This window comes from Gavialis gangeticus, unplaced genomic scaffold (assembly GCF_001723915.1).
Source record: "Gavialis gangeticus isolate Ggan-Ray unplaced genomic scaffold, GavGan_comp1, whole genome shotgun sequence".
Lineage (NCBI taxonomy): Eukaryota > Metazoa > Chordata > Crocodylia > Gavialidae > Gavialis > Gavialis gangeticus.
This window is the reverse complement of record NW_017728995.1, coordinates 4,929,818-4,954,537: the sequence shown is the minus strand read 5'-3', so window position 1 is coordinate 4,954,537 and position 24,720 is coordinate 4,929,818. Positions and strand designations below refer to the sequence as shown.

The window sequence follows — 24,720 nt, the reverse complement described above, 5'->3', positions numbered from 1 at the left end:
AAACATAAGGAGGAGGAGGAGAAGGGTGGCTGATTTCCAGACTGTGAATTTTAGAGGCAGCAACTCTAGACTCAGTGTGTGCATTTAATTCTCACTGGTCTAAATAGGAGTTAGGTGTATTCACTATATAAACTGAACATCCATCACAGGCTGAGCAAATGTATGAGCGCCATTAACAACATACTACATACTTCCAAGATGTGGAAAGGGCTAGGAAGGAAAATACAAGCAGCCAAGACAGGGAGAGATACAGATGCCATTTGTGCCTGGAACTGAACTGTACCTCCTTATTCTGATAAGGGCGACCGAGATTGGGAGTGGAATCATTTCCAGAGGAGGAAGTTGTTTTTTTCAATGTGGCTTTGACAGCAGCTACATAGAAACACTACCAGTGGTGTCAGAATAGGGAATGCACCTTGATAATGCATACCCTAACTATGTGAGCTACACTGCCCCTCCAGACAGAGCCACCCACTTTTGGGATAGCCTTGACTGCTTGCAGCCCCTACTGCAGATTACTGGAGGTGCAATGATCTTTTGTACCATCAATTAATACACAATTGATGCTAATTAGCTGCAATTATTCTGTCATAATAGTTCATAAAAATTGAGGCTGTGAAGATGGCATGCAATGCTGTCCCCTTGTAATACAAAGATCATAGCACAAAAAGCATGTTACGTTGGAGCCATTTGGTCACTCCCTGGCTTCTCTGTCTTCAAGGCTGCAGACCTGTGACTTAATGTACAGAGAGCTACAGTTACACCTTGGCCTGAAATGCTGGTACTGGAAAGAAAAACTGCTGATATGTTCCTCTTCACCCTAATAATAGTAGAAAGAATTAGGAAAGACCTTTCAAAAGTGTTATCAGTAGAACACAGTAAAAAACTGTCTACTGCAGGGTTCCCTGAAGACCTACACTGTTGGAGCTATTCCATGACTCTGTGATTCAGCATGGCTAAGAATAGCTGAATAGAAAAGCGAATCCTCCTATTTCTAATGTGCTTCTTCCCATTCCAGACCTGCTGCACACATACATAAGAGGGAATATGCTTGTAATGCAATATAGATGCTGCAGAGTGGAGGATTGTTAATTTTTAACCACCAAGAACGGGACAGAGAAAAAACAAATCCAACTCCCTCTGCAAAGCAAAACTCAAAACCAGAGCAAAACAAAATCATTGTGACTATGTAATTGTACAGATGATATACTATAACATATACTATAACATCAGAGAGATGCTGTACTAGAAGATCAGGAATCGGGATTCAGCAGATAAGCCAAGATATGCCCAGCACAAGTTTGATGGGAGATCAGGGAAGGTGGCACATTGCTGCTTAGGTGTACATCAGCTTCCCATGACCCAAAGGGGTTGTTGCTGGAGCTGTTTATCAGGCCACAGGTGGCAGCCCAGCACTTGACTGGCTAGGAGGGTTTATGCTGGTTCTATGCCAGCCAAAGATTCATCTGCAACAGAAGAACCCACAAGTCACCCCCATTAAGCCTGATTTGCTTTGCCAGTTCCTGCATCATTTACTGAATCTGCCCCTAGAAATCCATTAGGCTTCATATAACAATGGAAACACATCTGCTTTGCCTATCACTACAAATGGCATCAAACTGCAATCAATTACTATAGATTCATTCATTGAATATGGCTTAATTCAGATGCATTAGAAACAAACCACTGAAATTCATTAAGTTATTATGCATAAATTCTCAATCCCAATGTTACACTATTACAACTTTTCCTATTATTATTTAAAATAGAGAAAATAAAATTTAAAGGGAAGGTGCCAGTGTTTTTCTTTGAAGAGAAAAGTAATTCACAGAGTTTTATATTCCTGTAGCATTAAGAACTAATTAGGATCACCAGGCTATATCAAATGCATTTTCACTGTTTTTGTAAGCTTCTCTCTGCTGCAATGGCAGTTTTCAGCAACTGTTATGGTTCAGACTAACAACTTGTCCCCTAGGAGCAGAAAGGAATGCCAGTGAGCCAGGGACTGTGTCCTGTCTTTCTAACAGCAGTAGTCCTATTTGAATATATAATCTAATAATCTGTAGGGGCTTTTTTTGGCTGAGATCTTCAAAGTAGTGGTAACAGGTCTGATGATCTTTCTGCTAGGGCTTTGGGACTCTCAGTTGCATATATCAAGTACTCTAAATCTGAGCTCCAGACATATGACATCTTGAAAGAATAAGTGACTAAATTGTCAAACTTTCCAAGAAATATGGTAAGATGATTCAGGGGAAGAAATAAGTGTTCTGAAGTGTTTATGTCTGAAGACACTCTAGTGAAGCAAATCCTAACCAGCTGACACTCCATTTGAAACTCCAGTTTTAGAAGTGCATGCGTGTGTGCGCGCATGTGGTGTGTGTAGCATCATACCAATTACTTTTGGCAAATTAGTAGGAAAAAATATATATATATTTACATGTAAAGTATATTTTTAAAGCCTAGAATTTTGTTAATTCTAAATCAAATTTCTTCAGGGATGTCTTAGATACTTGTCCTCCATGGGCCCATCTATATATGCAATTAATGCAGCTGAATAAGCTCTGGCACAGTTTGCATAGGAGTTTATTGCTCCTGGGTGCCATGTTTGCATGTACGCCCAGGATCACAGCACATTGAGCTAGGATGGAGCAGCCCCAGATGGCAGGGGGCCCAGGAGGTCATCTTGCCAGCCCAGGGCTGTTCTGCCCCGGCTCAACATGCTGTAGAGGGGCTGGCTAGCTGGCAGTCAGCCCCTGCACTGAAGCACTCTTATGCTTCAGCCAGCTACCTCAGCATCTACACATTTTGTGGCAGAGTAAATAACTCCACCATAGGATAGTATTTGTGTTTGGCAGTACTATCCTATGGCAGAGTTAATGAGTTTTCTCCATCCTAATAGCACCACATGTGTAGATGGTGACATTTTACTGTGGAGCTATTGAGTCAACTCTGCTGTAAACATCTCATGTAGACAAACCCAGTGATGACTAAAACTAGAGCAATGTCCTACACTAAAAAAGGCTTATACTATAATAATTTATAAAAGTACAAGAAGTAGCTGAATAATTCATGAAACCTATTATATTCAGAAATGCCCCAAATGATCAACTAGAATGTTACTCCTCTCTTCCCCATACTTCATTACTGTGCTAAGAATAATCAGAATATTTACCTCCTGTGCCAAAGTGATTCTTTTTCCAGAAAACAGCGAGGGGTGTGTGTGTACGCACAAGTGCTTTCTCTACCATGGCCATTGGTCACTAATAAACTAAGACCGTAAACCAGGTTTGTTTCCTTTTTATGGGCACGAATCTTAAACAGTAATAAAGTTTGCTTGGAAGGTTTTGAGGACCCTCAACTCCCATCTAAAACAGAGAGGTGAAAGAGCTTAGCACCTACCAGAAGCACTCAGATCTAATAGGACTGAACCATTTAATGACAGCAATATTGGATCTATAATGTTTGGCTCCAGCATCCGATATTGTTAGGTACTCAACAACTTGCAGCAAGTCAATTAGAAGTAAGGAGCCATATATATTTGCATTAAAATAGTCCTGTGCTGTCAGAAAATGTTCATAAAACCAGCTGATTAACTCAGACTCAGAACAACATAGACACAGATGTCAGGACTATATTTCTCAGACTTGCTTTCCAATAATCAAGGATACACCATATAAATTATAAACACATCCTAGCAGGAGCATCAGCAAACATCTGGAGCTTAGTACTTTGCAAATTTCACACTGCATTTAAAACAGGTATATGGTATAGTATAGTCAATATTTTGTGAATGTTAAAAAATCGTCTTTAAAATTTAAAGAAAACTGATTTCTGCACCTTACGAAAGGCATTCCTTGTGTCCTTGTAGTTACGGCTGAGACTGTTTACAAGATCCATTATGAATCGCCAAACCATGTAATTTTGAATTTCTCTGTATAATAAAACAACAATAAGAAGTTGATGATGTTTTTAGGCTTTCAGAATTTATTGGTGATAAAATGCAAATTCTAAAATCATGCCCATCATACCTACCTGGGAGTATACTGGTTAAGAATAGACTTGAGTTTGATTAGATATTCTGGAGCGTAAACAACCACAGGCTCTATATTCTCAACATTAATTTGCACAGTTGTCATGATATTATTTATGAATTTTGACCAGTTGAATTCCTGAAAAAATATACAGTTTAAGTATAAGCATTATTAAGAAATAATGTGATTATTACTATTTTTTTCTGGCCACTGCTTTTAAGATTCAAATACGTTTGAAACAAATGTTTCAGACCAAAAGTTAGTGTTTTTCTTTGGAAACCACATTGTTATAACAAATGAAACAATTACGGAATTATGCACAGATTGCCCAATAACATCTATGCGGGTTATCACTAAAAATAGAAAAGGCAAAAAAGTAGAATAGAAATGTGAACAGCGGGTTCATGCCTGCTCAGAACAAACTGTAACTCTCTAGCAAGGCCATCTAGAGCAGTGGTCTCCAAACTTTTTTGACTGTGCACCCCTATCAGTAAAAAATTTTTGAGCACGCACCCCCAATTATATAAATATAAATATAAATAGAAGTTCTAATATTTTCTTCCCGCACCCCAATGGATTGTCTTGCACACCCCCTTGGGGTGTGTGCACCCCAATTTGGAGACCGCTGATCTAGAACACAAGCTTCACTCATTCTGACTTTCATAAAATGTATCCACACAAATTCCACATGTCTTCTACATATGATAACAGATTGCACCTCTGCAGTATGGGGATGATCACACCCTAAGATCAGAGTAAAGTAGATTTCCCCCTGCTCTTCTGATCAATAACTCCATATCTTTAGGCATGCACAACTGAAGAAGCCTACATAGCTTTTGTGGGCTAATATCTATCAAAATTACTTTCTGTTCAATAAGGATTTTATTCTATGAAGCCCCTCCAGGCTGCATAATGCATTGTTTTAAAATGTGAACTCCCTAAAATTGAAACTCTAACTGAAATATCCTTGACTAGGAAAAATACTATTGTTCATGGTTATATTTTGGTCACTATCTTTTGTTCTAGAAAATAGATGGATTGCTGGATTGGTAAGAGGATATAGAGTATTTCACCATTAGGTCACTCAGTACTGATGGAATTTGACCCACATGCAGCAGTAGTTACCTAAAGTTGTTGACAGCTGGAGCGTGCACAATGGGTTACGTGGAATGAGTTCCTTGTCTCGTTCTAGTATGCAGCAGGAATGTATTTGTACTTTAAGGCCAACAGTCACCACATCTGATAATAATATGTCACTTTTCTTTATAGTTTCAATAAAGGCGAAGGCATGGGTGAGAGTGGAGAATATACTACCCGTCCACCACCTAAAGGTGTTCTCTCTCAGTTGGTATTACAAAATATTGGCAGGCTATTTGGGGAAAATTTGCAATGAGATCACCCAATTTCCTTGCCTGTTTCAAAAACAGTGAGTTTCCTTTTCTAATGCAGTTAATGTGACCCTTTCATGTATATTGACTCATCCTTTTTTGACCTTAGCCTGTGTGTTACTGATTACCAGCTAAGAAGTATTTAACTCCTTCAATTATTTGAAATCTCAATTGATGTTCAAGGCACACAAGACCTTGCAGAATTGAAACATATGATAAAAGTCTTCATTCATCTCTTCACTGTTGGTTGATGGCGTGCCAATTTTCATTACAAAAACAGTGGACATACACTGCTTCATACAAAATTTCATGTGGCCTTTTAAAACGTCCACATTGGCCTCAAATTCTGTATTTCCTTCTGTTAAGTATTCATGATTACAAGCAGCCTACAGAGCATCTGTGGGCTGCTATGAAGACTGAGAAGGTGGAAATTGGAGAAACTGAAAATGTTTTGGGAAAATATGTATGCCAAAAGAATTATTCAATATTTTCATCAAATCTATTAAATCTGTTCTTTAAATAATGGAAAAGAAGTTACTGTGTCTATGAAATGCAAATAATCTATTAAATATAACACATAAAGAAGAGCAGACATTTTTCAGTCAACAAGATCTGCCACTTATTTTGGGAAGTAGGGAAGCAGATTGTTCTCGATCGGTGCCTTTCAAAGTATTTGTGGATGGACTTGCAGCAAGCAGGCTGTTGTTCATCCGCAGAATTCCCCAGGAATTAAAAATAAGCAAGCTAATCTTGTTTTGTGAACAAACAAAATAATTTCCTGATAACAAGGCTCCTGTGGGGTAATTGTACAAATAAGATCTGTGGGTGTAAGCAACTCCTACGACATGGAAATAAGATAAGCTGAGCTAAATTTAACTTCTATGTAATGTTAAGTTTGGGAAATTTAAGGTCAGTAAAAATGTTAAACATTAAGAAAGATGTTACATAATATATATACTGATGGGACTCACAGTAATTCAGAGTATATTACCAACATGGAAGGAATTAGTAATACTTCTAACAAATGATGCCACAGGCCCAAGTTCTTTTCTAGTGACACACTAACTAACCTAACCATAGCATTTTTTATCATTTACTGTGTGCTACATACAAGAGAGTTACTTGTATGATAGCGATATGGGGAACTTTATTTTTGATGAAGGAACACCCATATTGACACCCCCTGGAAACTCTTTGGCTGGGCTATGTGGTAATGTTAATGGAGGCTCTGTTTTGCAAAGTTAACGCAGCCAAAATAAGAGATAGCATGGAGTTCTACCACTCCGAAGGAGCTAGTAGGGATATATCTTGCTGAGCCCTAGCTGTTACTTCCTTTGCTTCTTTCTGCCTGATGTAAGCACATTTCCATTTGAGATGGAAGGTTAGGGGGAGAAAATTAAGAATTTAAAGCTGTTTATCCACAAAATCTGCAAAGGGCTAGTGCCTTCTCTTCCACCAGGATTAAGTTGGTACACGGTTTTCAGATATCAGCTTTGATGACGAAGACCTACACACCTTTTTAATGAGAAATGTCCTATGCCTCTGACCCTGACAGTGCAGTGGTAGGAGCAAGGCCAGTCACAATCTGTGCTGTTTTTAGCTATCAAATAACTTTCCAATAATTTTGAGCTAAGGTTTCAAGATAAGACCTTTATTTTTAATTCAGGTACTCCCAAGTTTTTAAAGGAAAGCTCTGTAATGTTACATAGTTTCATCTATCAAGAACAGATATTGAAAAGCATTGGATTATTGATCACTCACCATACTACTGACTCGCAAAGTGAAGTTCTTTTGGAGTTGTGTCACTGTCATTTTATTATATAACAGAATTGGATCATTTCTGTCTTCAGGTTTAGTTGTAGCCTATGAATGATAATTACAGAAGATGACTGTATAAATGGAAGCATTTTATAGGAGCCACAGGAAAAGAAATTAAAAACAATATATAAAAAGGACTGATGGATGTCTGATCTGATACATTAATACATACGTGTGCTTTGTGCATAGTACACAATGGGTACAACTACAAGTTCATTAATGCACCATAATTATTGTACATTAAATTTAGTACTTGGATAACCAAGTACTTGGATAACCAAGTACTAAATCAATGCGCAGTAGCTTGCAGTACTGTGCAGTAGCACTGGTGTATGGGTTTTCAGTGATGCCTACTGTACAGTAACTTATTACTACTGCAGAGTAGCATATTAGCATGGTTTTTGCCTGGCACGCTACTGCACAGTGTTATTAGGCTACTGCGCAGATAGTGTCTCATGTAGATGTGCCCAATGTAGCTAAGCACCTTGCATGTATACATGGCAGTATATGTTATAAGCATGACTCCAAAAAGAAACAAATTATATGGACTAAATCTTTATTAATACTACACATTAATATTACTCTATTAATACTTCTCCTTTTTCAACTAGCTTTGCATCATTGTGCCAATATTATAGCATCTTCCAAATACTCCCTTAACCTATTTAGATACATTCAACCCCTTTTCTCACACAATAAATATCCTCAGTCAAGGTCCTTCAACAGCCATCTGGTACACAGTCTTTGTCCCCAGTGGTTCCTTTCTCCCAGTAGCATATTATGGGATGGTCAGCTGGGACACCAGCCCCAAGCACTGATTTAGAGAAGGAGGGTTTCAAAATGGTGGCAGCAGCATCCAGAATGAAGAAATCCTATGATGCAAGGCAGTCAGGGTGTTTGAGATCCCATACTGAGCTAATGGTCAGGTAAGTCCTTCCAGTGCCTGGCACACCTTTTCCTTCCTCCTCCCCATCTCTGCTTAGGGTACCAAAATGCACTATCAAGAGGGAGTGAAAAAACAATAAAAAGGAAATCAGCTATACCTCTGTTCTCTTCACTCCTATATTTTCACCTGCCCATACAGAAATCCTTTGTATTGATTTAAAAGGCAGGACAGAAACTAGTAGGCAGGCACTGCCCCTCTCCATCTCTCAAACATAGCCAAATGCCTACCTAGCTGCAGCACTGAACAAGGAAGTGCTGTTTCTCTGCCCTTTGGCCTTCAGGGTGCTATAATATTGCTAACCCTCTGCCTCTTGCTATTAAGGCTTCTGCTATTGCATTTCAAATAGCAAAGAAGTATCATTTGGCACTATCAGGACCCTGCCTCCCTTTCTTATTTGGCTATTGGAACGGTGAGATGACAAAATAGAAAACAAAGAGAGATTACAGTGGGAACAGAGTGGTCTCACTAAATGGATTATTTTATACAGGGTAGTACTTTCAGTACCACTTTCTGCACTCAGTTTAGGATGTATGCTGCTATCAGCACAGCTGATTTGGCTAGAGAAGGAATGGCAAACTTTACCTATGCCATTATTTTTTAAATTAAAAACACATTCTCTCCCATCCCTGAGACTTTGAAATGATTTCCTTTTTACTAATTTTTTCACTTCCTTTTCCTGCTGCATTCCTTATTCTTGCTTACTCATTTGATATTTTTCTCTGCATTTTCTTTTTCACTTGTTTCCTTCAGTGCAGCGCAGTGAAGACTCCCTTGTTTTCATGTTCAGTCTGTACTTTTCAAATTTAAATGAAGCAGGTTCAAAATTAGGCAACAGTAGCTTGCCTATCACTAAGTGTGGCCTATGCCAGCAGTGAGTGTTACATGTTTCAGGTGTAGTTTTGCTTCTGATATTTCTTTTCACACCCTCAAACCTTTCTTCAGTAACATTTTTTTCATTGAACATTTTTCCATCTTTGTTCTCAGCCCAAACCTGTGTTTGTCTGGAAAGTTAGAAAACAATCAAAATCTTCTGTTTATTTATGCAAAGTGGGAGAAGTCATAGTCTGACTAGGAAACACATACCCTTATTCACTGGTATAACTAAAAGATGCTGAAATTACAAAACTCAGCCCTGAGAGAGCTGATAATCTGTAAGGGCCAAAAACTACTCCATGTTATATGATAGGGACAAGAATTGGTAACTTACTCTTCTGACAACCAGAAGTTAAGGAAGATGGCAGAAAAATGAGTGACCCTACAAAGTGCTTTTTCTTAAACAGGTTATATGTAGGGGGTCTACTTTATTTACAGTCTTGTGGTTTTCGCAGAAACCATGAAAAATAGTGTTGCCTGCAACTGCCAGAAAATATTGTGGTGACTGTTTCCCACAAAATCTACCTAAAAAAACCTTTAAAAATTAGTTTTAGAATGTGTCAATGCTTACTGTAAGGCAAAAACAATGTGACAATAATTGCAGTCACAGATTAAGTTAGTTTATGTCACTAACAGACCTGAACTGAAGGAGTCAGTCAGTGAAGTGAAAAATGTTTATGTGCCATCTTTTAAGTTTAAACATGATACCAATGTCCCTTTGCCAATCAGCAGCAAGAGGTAGGGCCGGCAGGAAATGCACATGAAACCAGCTCACCACACTGGGACCAACCTGTGAAAATTGTTTTGTCTCGCTGTGAGTTAAGTAGACCTCTAGTTACGTGGGAACCAAGTCTCCCTCTCTTTATCTACAGAAGCTGTGATGGGTTGAAGTAAACATCCTGCTGCTGGGGAGCAAACAGATAGCTTATTTTTGTTTTCTTTTCTCAATAATGAGCACCTCCAAGGATATGGGAACCACATTTGAGTGTTGGGCTCCTGTACTGTGGAACAGAATTTGTCTGCATACTATCATCTTAGCTTTCACAGTTAAGGTAACTTGACAGTTAAGATAACTTGACAACTTGATGTGTAACTTGCTTTCCTGCATATCCCTGCATAGTCCCTTCACTCCAGAAGGAAGTCCGTTACTTAAATTCACAATAAAGAAATATTTCCTTACATTGGCAATTTCTTTCTCCAGCTGCATAACTCTTTCCATTTCTTTGGAAATCTGGACCTCATTGATGGGATAATTTCTTTCCTGAAGAATCAGCTTAGCTACAGAAATCATGAAAGCAACATAGGCTGAACATGCCTGCAGGGAGAAATAATAAATACTTTCAAGACAAACCTCTTCAGAGTACAGCATATCTTATGCGGGATATTTTAAAACTCTAATTTTGATTTGAATTAGTGTTCTGGACTCCTTTTTTAGCCGCATGTATACAAATTCACTCTAAAAGACTCTTTACATAACAATGAAAAATTAACCTTAAATTGTTTCCTTTATTGAAATTGTTATATAGTTGCTTGCAAATTAGGGGAAGCATTCTAAAACTGTATATTCTGCTTTTATTACTTAAAACGATATATTTACTAGTCCATACTTAAATCCTACCACCCCTGAATCTCCACAAATTCTCTGAAATTTCCTAAGCAGATTATTTTAGTTAAAATTTCTGGGAAAGGTGATCCCAGAAACATGAAAATAAGAATCCTAGTGCACGTTTATTCCTGTACTGGTGCTTTTTGGATATCATTTCCAAAAACAATGATTCATTGTAGTCAAATATCTACTATATCTTTCATGGGAATTTTATAGAACCCTGTGTGCTCAATAGTTTCCTCAGTCTACAGTGATACTTTCTTGCCCATTCTTTGGTATAGCTAACCACTATGTATTCATTATTCATGCATGCACATATTTCATATGAGCCCACAGACTCAGAGAATATTTTATATCATTTGCATAGAAACTATTCAACCAACAGTTTTGCAGCTCCTATTGGATTTACTTCATGGATGAGTCCTAAGGAATTCGGCAGAAAATGATAACCTTTCCATTGGTCTTTTTGGATCATTCAGCACAATGTAATAAAAATTAATAAAGATATCTTTAAAGCAGCTATAAATATATAAATAATGTGATTCTATAGTACTAAACTTTTATAGAATCCTGTTCTATAGAACTATTCCTATTAATTTTGGGGGTCTATTCCATAAAGGAACATGAGGTAGAAATGATATTACCATATGCTTTCTGGCAATTCCCATCCCTGATGAGAAACCTGGTTGCTACATGAGCCCTTTATGAAAATATAAATAGGTTAAACTACATAAAGACAAAAACAGTAGGATTTTAAAAGGTGTGTCTATATAATTGCATTTAACACGGGATGTTTGAATATCCGCTATCAACTTGTTTAAATCTGCACCCTGAAATGAAAAAAATTAGATGGATATTCTACTGAGCGCCTGAGAAACCATGCCTCTGCTATTGCCATCTTCCCCGGGCCAAGAATTCAGTACTGGCACCAGCTGTTATGCACTCCGGGCCTCAACCTGCAAAGTACTTCATGCATCCTGTATAGCATTGACCATTGAATCCACTGAGAACTGGTGATAGACAGCACCTCTCAGGATTGGGCTATCAAAGATACTTCTTCTCAATGTCTTGAGCTGTATAAGAACACTTCAACAGAGGAAATGGGCTGAAGTTCCTGATCACTAAAATGACAAGTAACAAAGAGGGTCCCTGTCAAACCTATGAATACTTCAAGCATATCAGCATCTGTCCACAGACTGTTAAGCTTTCCATGGGGCTTAATTCAAAATCCACTGAAATTAGTAGGAGCCTGCTGATTCTGTAACTTGATGATCACTGCATACTCCTCCCTGGGTCAATCAGAACAGCCAAAGGACGAAATCAACTGATCTCTAGATACAACTCATAAATAGGTCCTAGTTATTGTGCAGTCATCTCAAAGGCCATGCAGGGGTCAAAATCACTGCACCAACAATTATTAATTAACAATTTATGAGCAGCAATTATTTAAAAATATAAAACCCTCGCACACATACTCATAGCATGAGAAATATTCCTGACACAGATGAAAACATTCAGGTTAAAGTACAGGAGACGGATGTCCTCTTTGCTACATAAAGCTCAAGGATAGAAGTAAAATGACACAGCAGGAATCAGAGCCAAGAAATGGCTGCTAGCAAAGAAGAGGTTCTGTAGTAGGAAGAGACTCCTTCTTTTGAAGCATTCATGCCTGTGGCAATATTTATTTTAGACCCTGTCTTCTCAGCGTGTGGTTTTGGCACCATTAAGAGACTTGCTTTTAAAAGAAACTTTCTCCACTCTCTAGTGTTAAGATGCTTAAAGTCTTGGATGAACTTTGTTTCTTAGTTCATTTTTAAGTTGACACCATGTAATTTGCTTCTTAAGTTCAATATCATGACTTAAATTCTACAACCAAGTCACTTAGAAGCATAAGTCCTAACAAATGTTTTTAGTGTATTGATTGTCACGATGCAAATATATTTTTGGTTAATATTTCAGGAATTTGGGTTACATATTAACAAAAGACCACTGTTTCATGGTAAAAATTGATGTTTTTCAAATCTGATGAATCAGTGGTCCTTCTTCTCCTCTTTCTTGCAAATAACGGTCAGTTCCAGTGAAGCCAATAGCACTACACAAGTGTAAAATCTTTGTAAAATCCAAGAAAGGCTTGTAGAGAGAGAGAACATATGAAAATTCTAATAGCAGTCATCATTCAATACAAAGTCATCAACAGTTAACAACCGTTTCTTCAAATAAATTACTTTCTGATAGGCCAGAAGATTGTGATATTGGTGTAAAGACCATGTTTTTTGTGCTATATTTGTACAGTTCTTAGCATAATGGGGACTGGGATTCCTAAATGCTATGGTAAATAATAATATTATCCAATTTATGACTGGAGTTCCTAAGTGCTGTGGTAGTATAATAAAAGGTAAATCAAAAAGTTAATGTGTTAGTGGTTATCTTAATTGGTATGTAAACTGTAATTAAAACTAATCAGTATAAATCATAGCATTAACCATTAGCATGTCAGCAAAATACCAACCAAACAAATACACAATAACATGTTTCTCATGACTTCTGCATTCAATTACAAGGTAGAAAACTGGCTAATTAAAGACACAATGTTAGCTTTTAGCAAATGCCTATACTTAACCTTGTGAAGATTCTCCTAATGCATACCTATTGTTGACAGTGAGAGATATACAGTTCCAGTATCAAGATGTTAATTGAAGTATGCTAGCATGATAAGTAAACATGAATTAAAGAAGATCAGATGAAATTATGGTTTAGCTTCTAAGCTTCAGTTTACCAGATAGCCAGGGAATCTACGATAATTTCAGAACCTCTCCAGAGAAATTATGCATTGGAATAGCTCTGAGTGGTTTCCTTTGGTTTTCTCCTCTCTATCCCAGTGGTTCTCAACTATTTTTAACTCAAGACTATGTTAGAATCATGGCACCCACTGGAATATACCAGCTCTTAGCTTCAACTCATCTCTTGAATACGGAAAAAGTAACAGAGCAAGTAGTTTGCTACAAAGAACTCAAAAAGACCACAACAGATCAAAATGGTTTTAACGCTACTGATTCCTATTTGAAATCTCTGGGGTTATTTTGTGAATCATGTAGGTGTTTGCAGCACCTTGCAGCACCCATAAAGGATCTCAACCAAGGGCACACTGAGAATCACAGCTTTATCCAATTCAACGTGCCAGGTAATACTGAAGCTTTCAATAATTTTTCGAAGTGGTAAAATTATGTCTGTGTTCTTAATAACCCTATGTTCAAAATTCAGCACAAATAATGCCGATTAACTCACAAATTCTAAGAAGTTGGTAGCACAGCCATTACATCTAACCTCTACTGACACCCTAGATTCATTCTAACCTGGGTTCATCTCAGATGTTGTAATTCAGAAATGGCCTATGTTGCTCTGATGAGACAACCTACTTATAGTGGAGGAGAGGTATTACAACAACACTGATGCTTAATCTTACTGCATTAGGTGCTTTTGGGCCCCCCCAGTTATGAATAACCCCACTTCATTTATGAGTCCTGGAATAACAACCTAAGTTGGTTATATTAATTTAGGTACTGGCCTATAAATATATTAGGGGCGTGCACCAGGAACTGGGAGAACATCTATTCACCAGGGCGCTCCAAAGTCTAATGGGTACAAACTCCAGGAAGATTGTTTTAGACCGGACATAAGGAAAAACTTCTTTACCATCCAAGTTCCCAAAGTGTGGAACAGAAGCAGCTACTTGAGACACCTCTAAGGCACATCCGGATGCTTATCTTGCTGGGATCATTTGACCCCAGCTGACTTCCTGCCCCTTGGGCAGGGGGCTGGACCCAATTATCTTGTGAGGTCCCTTCCAGCCCTAATGCCTATGAAATCTATGAAATTTCTTCAAAGGGATCCAAAAGCATCATGTCAAGCAGCAGCTCTTTCTCCACAGAAGCTGACATATATACTCTCTACAAGGATCCACCCTGCTATAGCTCTTCTGTGATATCTATATTAGCTGGTTTTGGCAATCATGAAGCAATACTGGCCCTATATCTTTACCTCCAGCAGAGATATCATTGTCTCAGTGACTTCCTAAGTGCATATCAGGAACTGGAGCTTGAATTCCCAACTGCTGCCTCTGAATATATGCAGAAAAATGGAAGCAAGTTAATAACCTTCACTGCACTCCTACTCTTCATCTTCACAGCCCTTTTTCCCACCCTCAACTCTTGTTTATTTCTATTTGTCTCTTACTTGCTAACCTGGCTCTGCAATACTCCTTTCATTTTCTACATTTGCTCTTGATTTAATTCTTTTCTTTATGCTTCTCTCTCCTTAGAAGAACAACTCTGTTCTCTCTGCCAAGTATTCTTACTCTCTCTTCTCTTTCATGATAGTAGCGAGTTTTAAAATGAAATTGGTCTGAACTCCTTACACTAAGCTTCCTGTAAGTTATGTTTTTTTCTGGAGCTTAGGTCAGAAGCTCTTTGTGGCAGGGACTGTTCTCTCTTAAGTATTGTCTGTGCACATCTTCATCATCAGATATATGTAGGGATCAATCAAAATTGCAACAGAAGTGCGTTGTGCAGCGGCTCCTTTAATGTTGCAGTTTCCTGGACATGCTCCCTTCCCTCCCTCTCCACCACTGAGGTGCCTTGCCGTTCGCTCCTGATCAGCAGCAAAGTGAAAAACATGGTTTTAAATATGGTGTGGTTTTTGCCTCCCGGCTGGTCAGCAACAAACAGTGGGATCATTGAGGCTTCTAGGTCAATCAGTGGCAGAAGGCAAAAACCACGCCGTATTTAAAATCCTGGGAAAATCCCTGCCAATCAGCAGTGAGTGGTGAGCAGTTAATGGTGGGGCTCCTCCACTGATGGTGGGGTGGGAGTGCAGGGGGGAAACTGCAAGATTAATGGAGCTAGCATACAGCGCACTTCCACCTCAGTTTTGGTAGGTCCTTAGATATATGTGTGAACCTTGAGGGCTAAGGTCAGAGCTTAAGTTACAATTTACCAGCCATAGCTTACCTCCTTGTATGCTCCAGTGCATTCATAGTAGTCACGAGAAGGCAGGCCAAGCCCTGGTTGATCAATCTGTAGGAACATTTAAAAAAGTTAGCTGGTAGAGAAAATAGTGCAACACTGTGGAAAGCCGAAGTCCTGGAGGGCAGGGACTAAATGCTAATCTCTGCTTCTGATCAATGAGAGTGAATTCTTGCTGATCATAACAAATTTGAAGGCTGACTCACAGGCTTTCTTGCTTTCTGTCCTTTATTCTTCCCCTTTGTCTCAGTAATTTTCTTCTGCTCCTACCCTATGTACTGTCCAGTCCATTGTAACAGCATGTCTTTGCAAGTAAGTAGACAGTGCAATCAGTGGACAAACATAACTTCCACAGAGACACAAAAGTTACAGGGTGTTTTTGTTAATGTGTGTAGAACAGACCAGATTCACCCTCCTAGATGAAAGGCTGGATTCACCTGAGGGTGGCAGTGTGATCACCTAAGAAAACTAGGCCATAGTGGGATTCACCTTTTATGCCATCAGCCTCCCATGGATATTGTGCTGAGAGGGATCATCTTCATTTTATAGCAATGACAAGCTGCATAGCATCGTGGATGCTGCCTTCAAATGTGCTCCAGGATCACCCCATAACCTGATTGCCTTGGCCAGCTTCCTCCTCTGCCTGTCTTTGCCCACTTTCAGAGCTCTGTCAGCAGACTGCAGATCCATAATGGGGTAATACATATAGCTGTAAAACCCTTCAGGCTGGGTGATCTGTCATGGGTTGGGCAGCCCTCATTAGGGTACTCTGTGGTGTGTGGTAAGCCAACAAGAAGATACATTGTTTTCATGCATATACAAATGACATCAGTGTCGTGTTCACTGTAGGTTTCAAAACCCCTCAGACAATGGGAAGTAGCAATGAATTGGTGCAAGAACTAAAGGATAAAGCTATATACTCTGAGAATGGAAAGACATGTCTGTTTCAGAACAAGAAACACTGTTAAATGTAAGGGCTACAGAAATTTATAATGGTGTTTTGCTGCTGTTTAACTAGCTAAATTCAATTTTCCCCTACCAACTTTTTTATAGTAGTATTTTATTGCACTTGAAGGATCAGGAATGCCAGGCCATTGAGACAAACTTACATGAATGATGTGCGTTGTGGAGTTCTTGTCATCTGTGCCAACAAAAAAATTTATGAGGACCTTTTTCCCATACTTAGCGTTTAGTTGTGCAATAGCTGTCTCAGCTGTCCAGTTTACACCTAAAGAATTGAACAATGAACTTAGTCTTGATACTTTTGGAAATAATGAAAAATACAATCAAGAAGTTTTAACAGAAAGATAAATAGAAAAGCTTGTCCTACCATAGACAGTTTCCCAGTTAAGTGTTGCAACAGGCCATTCAAAGACGGTTGGCAATATATCAATTAAAGGTTTTCCACCTCTGTTATCAATAGCAGCTTTTGAAAATAATAAAAGTTAGTTAAATATTAGTTATATTAATATTTTAACCATGTTAACACTATGCTGCCTTTTATAAAGTAAAGTTCCCTGTTTCTGTGACTGCACCTGAGAAACTTGCCCTGCAACCAAGCATCCATCCTCACCATCTCCAGTGCTGGAGGACAGTAGTCCAGAATCAATGGGCACCTATACATATTCATTGAGGCTGTTCCAAAGTGCTGAACTTGATTAACTGAGTCTGCTGGAGCATGATAATTACCATGCCCCTCTTCCCCCCCCCACTTCCTGAAACATGTGTATAAACATCCTAAGATTTTATATTTAAAACTACTTCTCATGATTGCAAACAATGCCCAACCCCTTAAAAAGGCGAAACAATGTCAATTTAAGTAGCGTTGTCTTCCTGAGTCTGCCTAGACCTTTAAACAATTGTTCCAAGTCACACTACTTAGCTCAGGAAACTCTGAAATCTAATGATGACAATTCATATGATAATATAACTAACTTTCCCTGCCCGTTATTCTAGCATTATTCCAAACTCTCCCCCCCGCAATGTCTTCTGTATGTCCAAAGTCCCAACTGTCCTGAAGCCACTAATTTGCATGGTACAATTTTTATTTGCCAGAACAAAAGTCTGCAGCACCCTGAATACTGAAAAGGAAAGACCAGAGGGAAACAACTCATTTAATGCCAAAATTAATAATGCAAGAACTACTGTGTACTGATTTGCATTATTTATATGCATATTTAATTCTACAAAACCTACGTATTTTAGTTTACAGGAAGTTGAGTCAGAACTTCCCAGCTGCTTCAGAAAAATGCCACATAAGCCAATGGAGTCTTTGTAGTAGAATTTAGGAACAGATGAATTAGATGCATTACATTTATAAAACTTACGTGTAGTAATTTGTGGATAAACTTACTTTCATTTATACATGATCTATACAGAGTTTTTGCTTTCTGCACTGCTGCTATGCTGTTATTGCTTGGCTTGTCAAGGACATCTAAAACAAACAGAGAATAATTACATGCAATACCTTACAGCATCTGATCTGCATGCAAGGAGACTGGAGGAAACTATGGAGGAAGTCAGCTGGGGGCACAGAAAACGGAGGATCTATAGCTCTGCACCATGCCCCTTGTTCGTCTCAAGTCCCTTTACTTCAGGTCCAAAGGAACAGGGCTCCGGAGGTACCATGTTTGAATGGGGACGTGCTTTGGATCACCTCTCCCCAGCCCACAGGTGTTTCCGTTCGTGTTTATATGCTATAGAGTTGCACAACAACCCCAGCCTGACTGCTGAGGGACTGTTTGCAGAGATTAAAGATTCTGGGTAGGTAGGTTTAGAGATGAAGCCTGAGGAACAGTATAGAGGCACTGAGTGTCTGTGAAAATAAACCTGATTCACACGGATGCTATGAGGTATGCAAACATGGCAAGTCTTAATCCCAGGATGCTTTGTGCAGTGGAGGACAGGATGTAGCTCCCAAGGAAAGGACTGGAAGAACATGCCCCTGTTCAAACTCAGGGAGTTTCTTAACTCTCATGCACTTTTCCTTTCATGGGAGATGATATGGCCCACAATCCTGAATTTGCTCTTGGTACTTTGTGATACATTGTGAAAACGGAATGGTGATATGCCTTTGGTCTTAGTAGCTAAAATGTGTCTGCTTGTTAGGCAATAGCTGAAGGAATACAGACATGCAGATTGTAAGGCTGGCAAAGAGCAACTTCCAGCATGTGCAAGAGTTCCGATTAGCTTGGCTACAAGGAGATGCCTTTTTTCGTCATTTAGTACAGCTGCCACCTGTAGCTCATGAGGGTAATGATTTGGTTTCAGCTGTTGTAATATCCAGATACATACAAAAAGAGTACAGTCATCATAGGGGTCAGGTCTGGACAAACATGCTCCAGTGCCCAAAAGCATAACTCCTAAAGCTCAAATTATTATCCAAGCAAATAGTTCAGGGATAAGAACTGAATACAGAAGACATTTGATTTCTCTAGTTAGATAACAGGTTTTGTTATGATTACATATAAGCCATGGAAGAAGCTTTATATAGTCCATAGAAATAAACTCCACTGACCTTTCAGAACAACTTCTAGTTCATCTCTTAAAATGTCAAAGTTACTATAACGGGAGCTTGTCTCTGGAATGACCTTCCTCTTTAGCCATCCTCCACAGGCATATTGGTAAAAATCTTTACAAGGCTCTGCAGTGGTGTCCATGTTTTCAATGATTCGGGCTGCTGTAGCGTGAGACAGAGCAACACATAAAAAACCCACAGGTAAAAGAAATATATAATAAATATGGAATTCTAATTTGGAAAGGAACCAATAAACCTCCTGTGGTTAAGATACTCTCAAAACAATTCTCCCCTCCCCTAAATACCCAAAACATCTTTTTTGCATCAAATGAAAGCTAGGAAGTATTTTTATAATACTTAATATACAGAAAACAGCTAAGTCATCCATACGAAACCTTGTGGGGAGGTAAAAAACGATTATTTCCATTTTATCAATAGGGACTCTTAGATACAGCTTACTCATGGCCAAATTATGCGTCTGCAATCCTCTTCCCTCCCCACTTCTGCACAAATTCCCAAGCTTGGGCACATCCCTTGAGACCATACACAGAAATGTATGCTCCATTTCATGATTTATACTTTAATTCACTAAATAGAAATTATCTGATGTTATTTTTCACAGAAAGGTGTTTTATACTAAAAGAGAAATGGGAAAGAATCCACACTGTTGGGAGAAAACAGTCTAAAGCAGCACTCCAGTACTTAAAGAAATTTAAAAAATTAGATAATGCTCATTAATGCTAATCAATTGAGAAAAAATCAAAACAACATTTAGAAACCTCAGTTCTTTCAGTGTCATCTTTCACTGAACCAAATGCTGAAATAACATTTTAGTTGCCAGTGGTTTCTAATGAGAAAACTGATACTTTCAGTCTAACTTAGCATTGTGATTAATTGTTCATTATTGCTTTAAATTATATTTAAAGTTCTTATGTTTCATTTACTGATTTACACTTTGTAATAAAATGTAGTTAGGGTAGCATTTAAAGTATGAAGGAATTTTCTCTTTAAAAGACAGAATAACTCACCAGAGGAGTCTTGAGAATAAAGGAAAACAGAGATTGTACATACGTGTCCAGTTCTTTAGAAAGGCAAGTTCTTAGTTTATAGAATTAAAAGTTTTGCTAGAAATTTCAGTCGAGTGGGAGACTTGATGGCCTTCCCATTTAAACACCACATCCCAGGATAGTATAAAGACCCCAGGACCACCACCCCCAGGGTTGCCACACTCTAATTTTATTTTTTTTACTGACAGCCTGCGAACTTTTTACGGACAAGAATTTTTTTTTGACATATATTTTACTTAATGTTATATAATGTAACCTGCAATGGTGCATGTGTATGCATGTGCACACACACACACATACAGAATCCAAAGGGGTCTCACCTCATGGAGGGGATGTACTGCAGGGGGTCTGTGAGGAAGTTGGTGTGAGTGCAAGATGGAGATGCTCCAAGCCTCACCCCCTGTGCTTAGACACACACCACTAAGTCTTGGCAGCCCCCTTCCCTCTGAGAACAAGAGAGGAGGAAGCCTCCTTCCCACATGTGTAATACCCAAGTGTTTCCTCTTTCTGAAGGTCCTGGTGGGGAGCATTGTGGGACAGAAGGTTTGCCAAGTCTTCGTACATTTTAAAGATTTTGAAATATTTCTGTGGACTTTAGGACAGGGGTTTTTAGCCACCTGTTTACAGATTGTCCATAAAATTTACGAATGGTTGGCTATCCTGATCACCACCAAATTACAGAACTCAACCACTTTGGTTAAATGAGAAATATGAGGTGATCGTGATTGTTGGCTTTTTCATACATTTTTCTGTAGAGAAACATCAGATGTATACCTTGAAAGTATATTTTACTTGCTGCAATTATGGAAAGCCTTCTGCAACCAAAAACAGAAAGACAAAGCCAGTAGTAGAAGACATTATGCAGATGGAAAATATTCACTGGGCTTTTATGGAAGACAAATATTTGGGACTCAGGAAGAAAGAAAGATGCATGTGCTGGAAATATACTGAAATATGTAAAAGGAAGAAAAATCGGTGTTTGAAGGAAAGATAGAAATAAAAATGAAAAGTCAAGGTTTTCTCAGCCTGACAGGATTTTTTAAAGCAAAATGGTACAAGCCTTGTTTTCTCTATATGCCTATAATGCTCTATAGTAAATAATTACATCATTCTTACAAATAAATAAAAATAAATCCTAGACTGTTGGCACTTGGATCCGTTTTTTAAACTTCAGATGAGAGTATGTATCATGCACAGTCTGTTGCCTATTACCTTTAAAAAGCTCTATTTATATATTTCTTCATAAAACCATAAAATGAAAAAATTATGTTCGACTATTTTATAATGTACTTCGAATAAACAACATACCCTGACAATCCCTATGACATTCAAAACAGCCCAAGATAAACACACACACAACTTTCAAAATTTAAAATACCAAATACAAAACTTGGCACTATGACTGCTGTTCTAAAGTGTTAAAAGTCTGTGATTAAAATCACAGTCTTCTAAGAAATATTTATTCACTTGAAGCCAATGTGACTATTTTTGCACCTAAAAATGAAGGATGTGTGTAGGTGTTTTGGATAATGATATGAGTTATTGTAACTGATATATATATTACTAATTCAGGTTGAATAGCCTCTATTTTGCAAGAATTCAGATTTAAATTATCAGAATAATTCCTCCCATGTCCAGGGACATCAGCAGCTGGGTTAGATTGGCATAACTCCATGGACTATGTCAACTTATGCCAACTGAAGATCAGACACTATTACGACACTATTATAACCCTATTTCCAGGATTATTTCTGTTGTTTTCATTCCGTGACCATTTAATATGATGCACATTAGCAGCTGTGGGAGCAGGAGCTGGAACCCAGCACACCCCTTAGTCTTATGCAAATGCCCTAACCATTAGTCTCCAAAGTCTGGCTCTCTTTTTTTGTTCTTGGCACTAAGCCCCAAGAATCCATCATCCCTTTCTGTACAAATGTACCATTTTCAAAAGGAGGCTGAAGAGTACCCTATACCCTGCCTAGCTTACAGCCTGGTATGAAGAAAATGCTCCTAGGAGGTAGATGTTATAGGTTTGTGCACTATGGGTATGTCCAGACGAGCCCAGCCATGCGGTATGTGGTGCCGCAAACAAGTCTGCAGAGCCACATACTGCAGAGTCTGGCATTCTCTGCACTGAAAGGGCACGCTGCTCATGTGTGCTTTGCCCTGGTTTTTTTCCCACGGGGTCAAAAAAACCCGGGGTGGGGGGGCGGGGAACAGAGCAGCACACACAGACACCGTAACCACTGAAAAGCAGAGCCGGGCTACCTGGAGCTGCACTGTGGCTGCCAACCAGGCTGTATGTGGCAGAATCTCCACTGCTGCAGCCCTGGGAGGCCCCCACGATCCCAAGTAAGGCTTCTGGAGCCAGCACAGTGCTGGCCCCAGGCTTCCCTACTGTCCCTGGGGTAACTTGCAGCATGCCAATGTACAAGGTGCGCTGCTGCTACTTGTCCCTGGGGAACCAAACATCCACACTCATTTAGATGTGGCCTATGAGGCCACTGAACCTGGATCTTCTACTTCCTGGAAGAGTGCTTTAACCACAGCACACAAAAGTGGGCATCACCATCTTCTCTAGCAGCTGTTTTGGAAGTAAAGTTAGAAGTAAAGTTATTAAAACTTTGTCAGAGGCAAGGATTTTTTGGGGGTGATACATTTTATTGAACCAATAAGAGATAGTTTGGATATAGTTAGCTAAAATTTGGAATGTAAGGTGTTCTTCTTTAGGTCTGAAGAGGAAGGTAAGCACAGCAATCATTATGAACAGTGGATAGAGCTGTAAAATTGGAGGGAGGGAGAAATTCCCAGAGGTAGCAAACAATTAGCAGAAGAAAAGAAGAATGATTACTGTAAGATCACAACCTAGCAAAAGGGAGGAGGGTCATTACTGCCTCTCTGTAGGAAAAAAATCAGGAATCAGGTAGATCACAGTGTGCCATAAAATCAGTGTTGATGTTCCTTCGTCCTAGTACCCAACCAGCTTATGAATTTTTATTCACAAGCTTGGTTCCTAGTACCTAACCAGCTTATGAACTTTTATTCATAAACTTGTCTTTTAAAAATGCTTGGTAGATTTCCCTTTAGCATGCAGATAGAGATGTCAGAGCGAGAATATTTGTTCTATTAAAAATGTGCTTCTATTGACATATGTGCATCTGTGTCCTTTCTATATTTTTTCTGAGTTCATTCTGGTGCATAGTTACTGTTTAAGTTTCATCCACGTAGTTACCATGGGGGCATTTGGTGCACTGGATCAGATGTATCAGATTTTGGGAAAGTAAGAACCATGGGTTCTGATGGGTTGGCGTTGTTTTTGCTGGGGGGGCAGGGTTTTTATAGTAGCAGCTGAGATGTATTGACTCTTGCTGAAGCAAATCTGTGTCCCACCTGATGTCTGTTGGGCACTGGGGATTTTGTTTCTGGTGATGAGAGTTGGACACGGGCAGGGGATTGTTTGAAAGCCAGAAGTGGAGGGGCTGGGAATATTTCTCTCAAGGTATGATCTTAGTTGAGTATAGATAGTAATTTGATGATTCTTCTCTGGTTTCAGTGTGGGTGGTAGGTGACCACAAGTGGTGTGTAGTCACAAGGCATATTTCTCTACTGGAGTATCCTTGTTGTATAAAAGTAGATGTTAGGCTGGCCAGGTGGACATCATGAATGTTCTCCTCCTAGCGTATGTGGAGATATCTGAGGGCCTTGACTGTAGATTATAGCTTTTTGGTGTGCTTAGGATGATTACTGTTCTTGTGGACATAAGCATTGTGGTCTGTGGGGTTTTGGTATGTGTGGTTTGTAGGGTGCCATCCCAGATGTGGATCATGGTGTCTAGAAAATTGAGCATGTGAATGTCAGAGAGAAATTGATTGAGGGATGATAGTTATTAAACCTGTTGTAGAAGCCATTGAGTCCAGTTCAGATGGGGAAAATATCCCGTATGTAATGCAGGTTTGATGGTGCAATATTCTAGAAAGTCTTCCTCCAGGTGTTTTTGAAGAGGTTGGCATATTTGAAGGGCATCATTGTGCCCAGAGCTGTGCTCACAGTTTGGAAGAAGTGTTGACTGTTGAAACTGAAGTTGTTGTGGGTGAAGATGAAATGGATGATTTGCAGAACATGTTGCTGCTAATCTGAATGTACTCCATGTTCTTTTAGTTATTTCTGGCAGGCAGTTGTGCCTTCCTGGTGCGGTATATTAGTGTATGGGCTGGTGACATCCATGGTTGCAACTATGGCCTTCTAGGGGATGTGGCTGATGTACTAGATTCTGTTGAGGAAGTCTGTTGTGTCTTCTAGAAAACTTGCTCTTTGATGGACAAGTGATTTCAGGACAGCTGCTATGAATCTTGATAGGTCTTCAGTTGGATATATTGGGTCTGCCAGAATTACTTTTTCTGTGAATCTTTGGGACCCCACAGAAAGTTCTTAGGGTAGGAGAATTGGGAATAAG

At 39.0% G+C, this 24,720-nt stretch overlaps 1 protein-coding gene across 1 annotated transcript in view; it reads right to left on the bottom strand.

Annotated features, from left to right (window-relative positions):
• MME (membrane metalloendopeptidase) overlaps nt 1–24,720 on the bottom strand; it is an 87,533-nt gene that overhangs the window by 43,846 nt on the left and 18,967 nt on the right. Inside the window, exons 3-11 of the mRNA XM_019503176.1 lie at nt 19,201–19,362; nt 18,037–18,117; nt 17,014–17,109; nt 16,793–16,911; nt 15,669–15,734; nt 10,237–10,371; nt 7,181–7,282; nt 4,033–4,169; nt 3,838–3,931 (exon numbers count right to left, since the gene is read on the bottom strand). Of these exons, the coding sequence (XP_019358721.1) occupies nt 3,838–3,931; nt 4,033–4,169; nt 7,181–7,282; nt 10,237–10,371; nt 15,669–15,734; nt 16,793–16,911; nt 17,014–17,109; nt 18,037–18,117; nt 19,201–19,362 (992 nt within the window). The remainder of the gene's footprint in view (nt 1–3,837; nt 3,932–4,032; nt 4,170–7,180; nt 7,283–10,236; nt 10,372–15,668; nt 15,735–16,792; nt 16,912–17,013; nt 17,110–18,036; nt 18,118–19,200; nt 19,363–24,720) is intronic.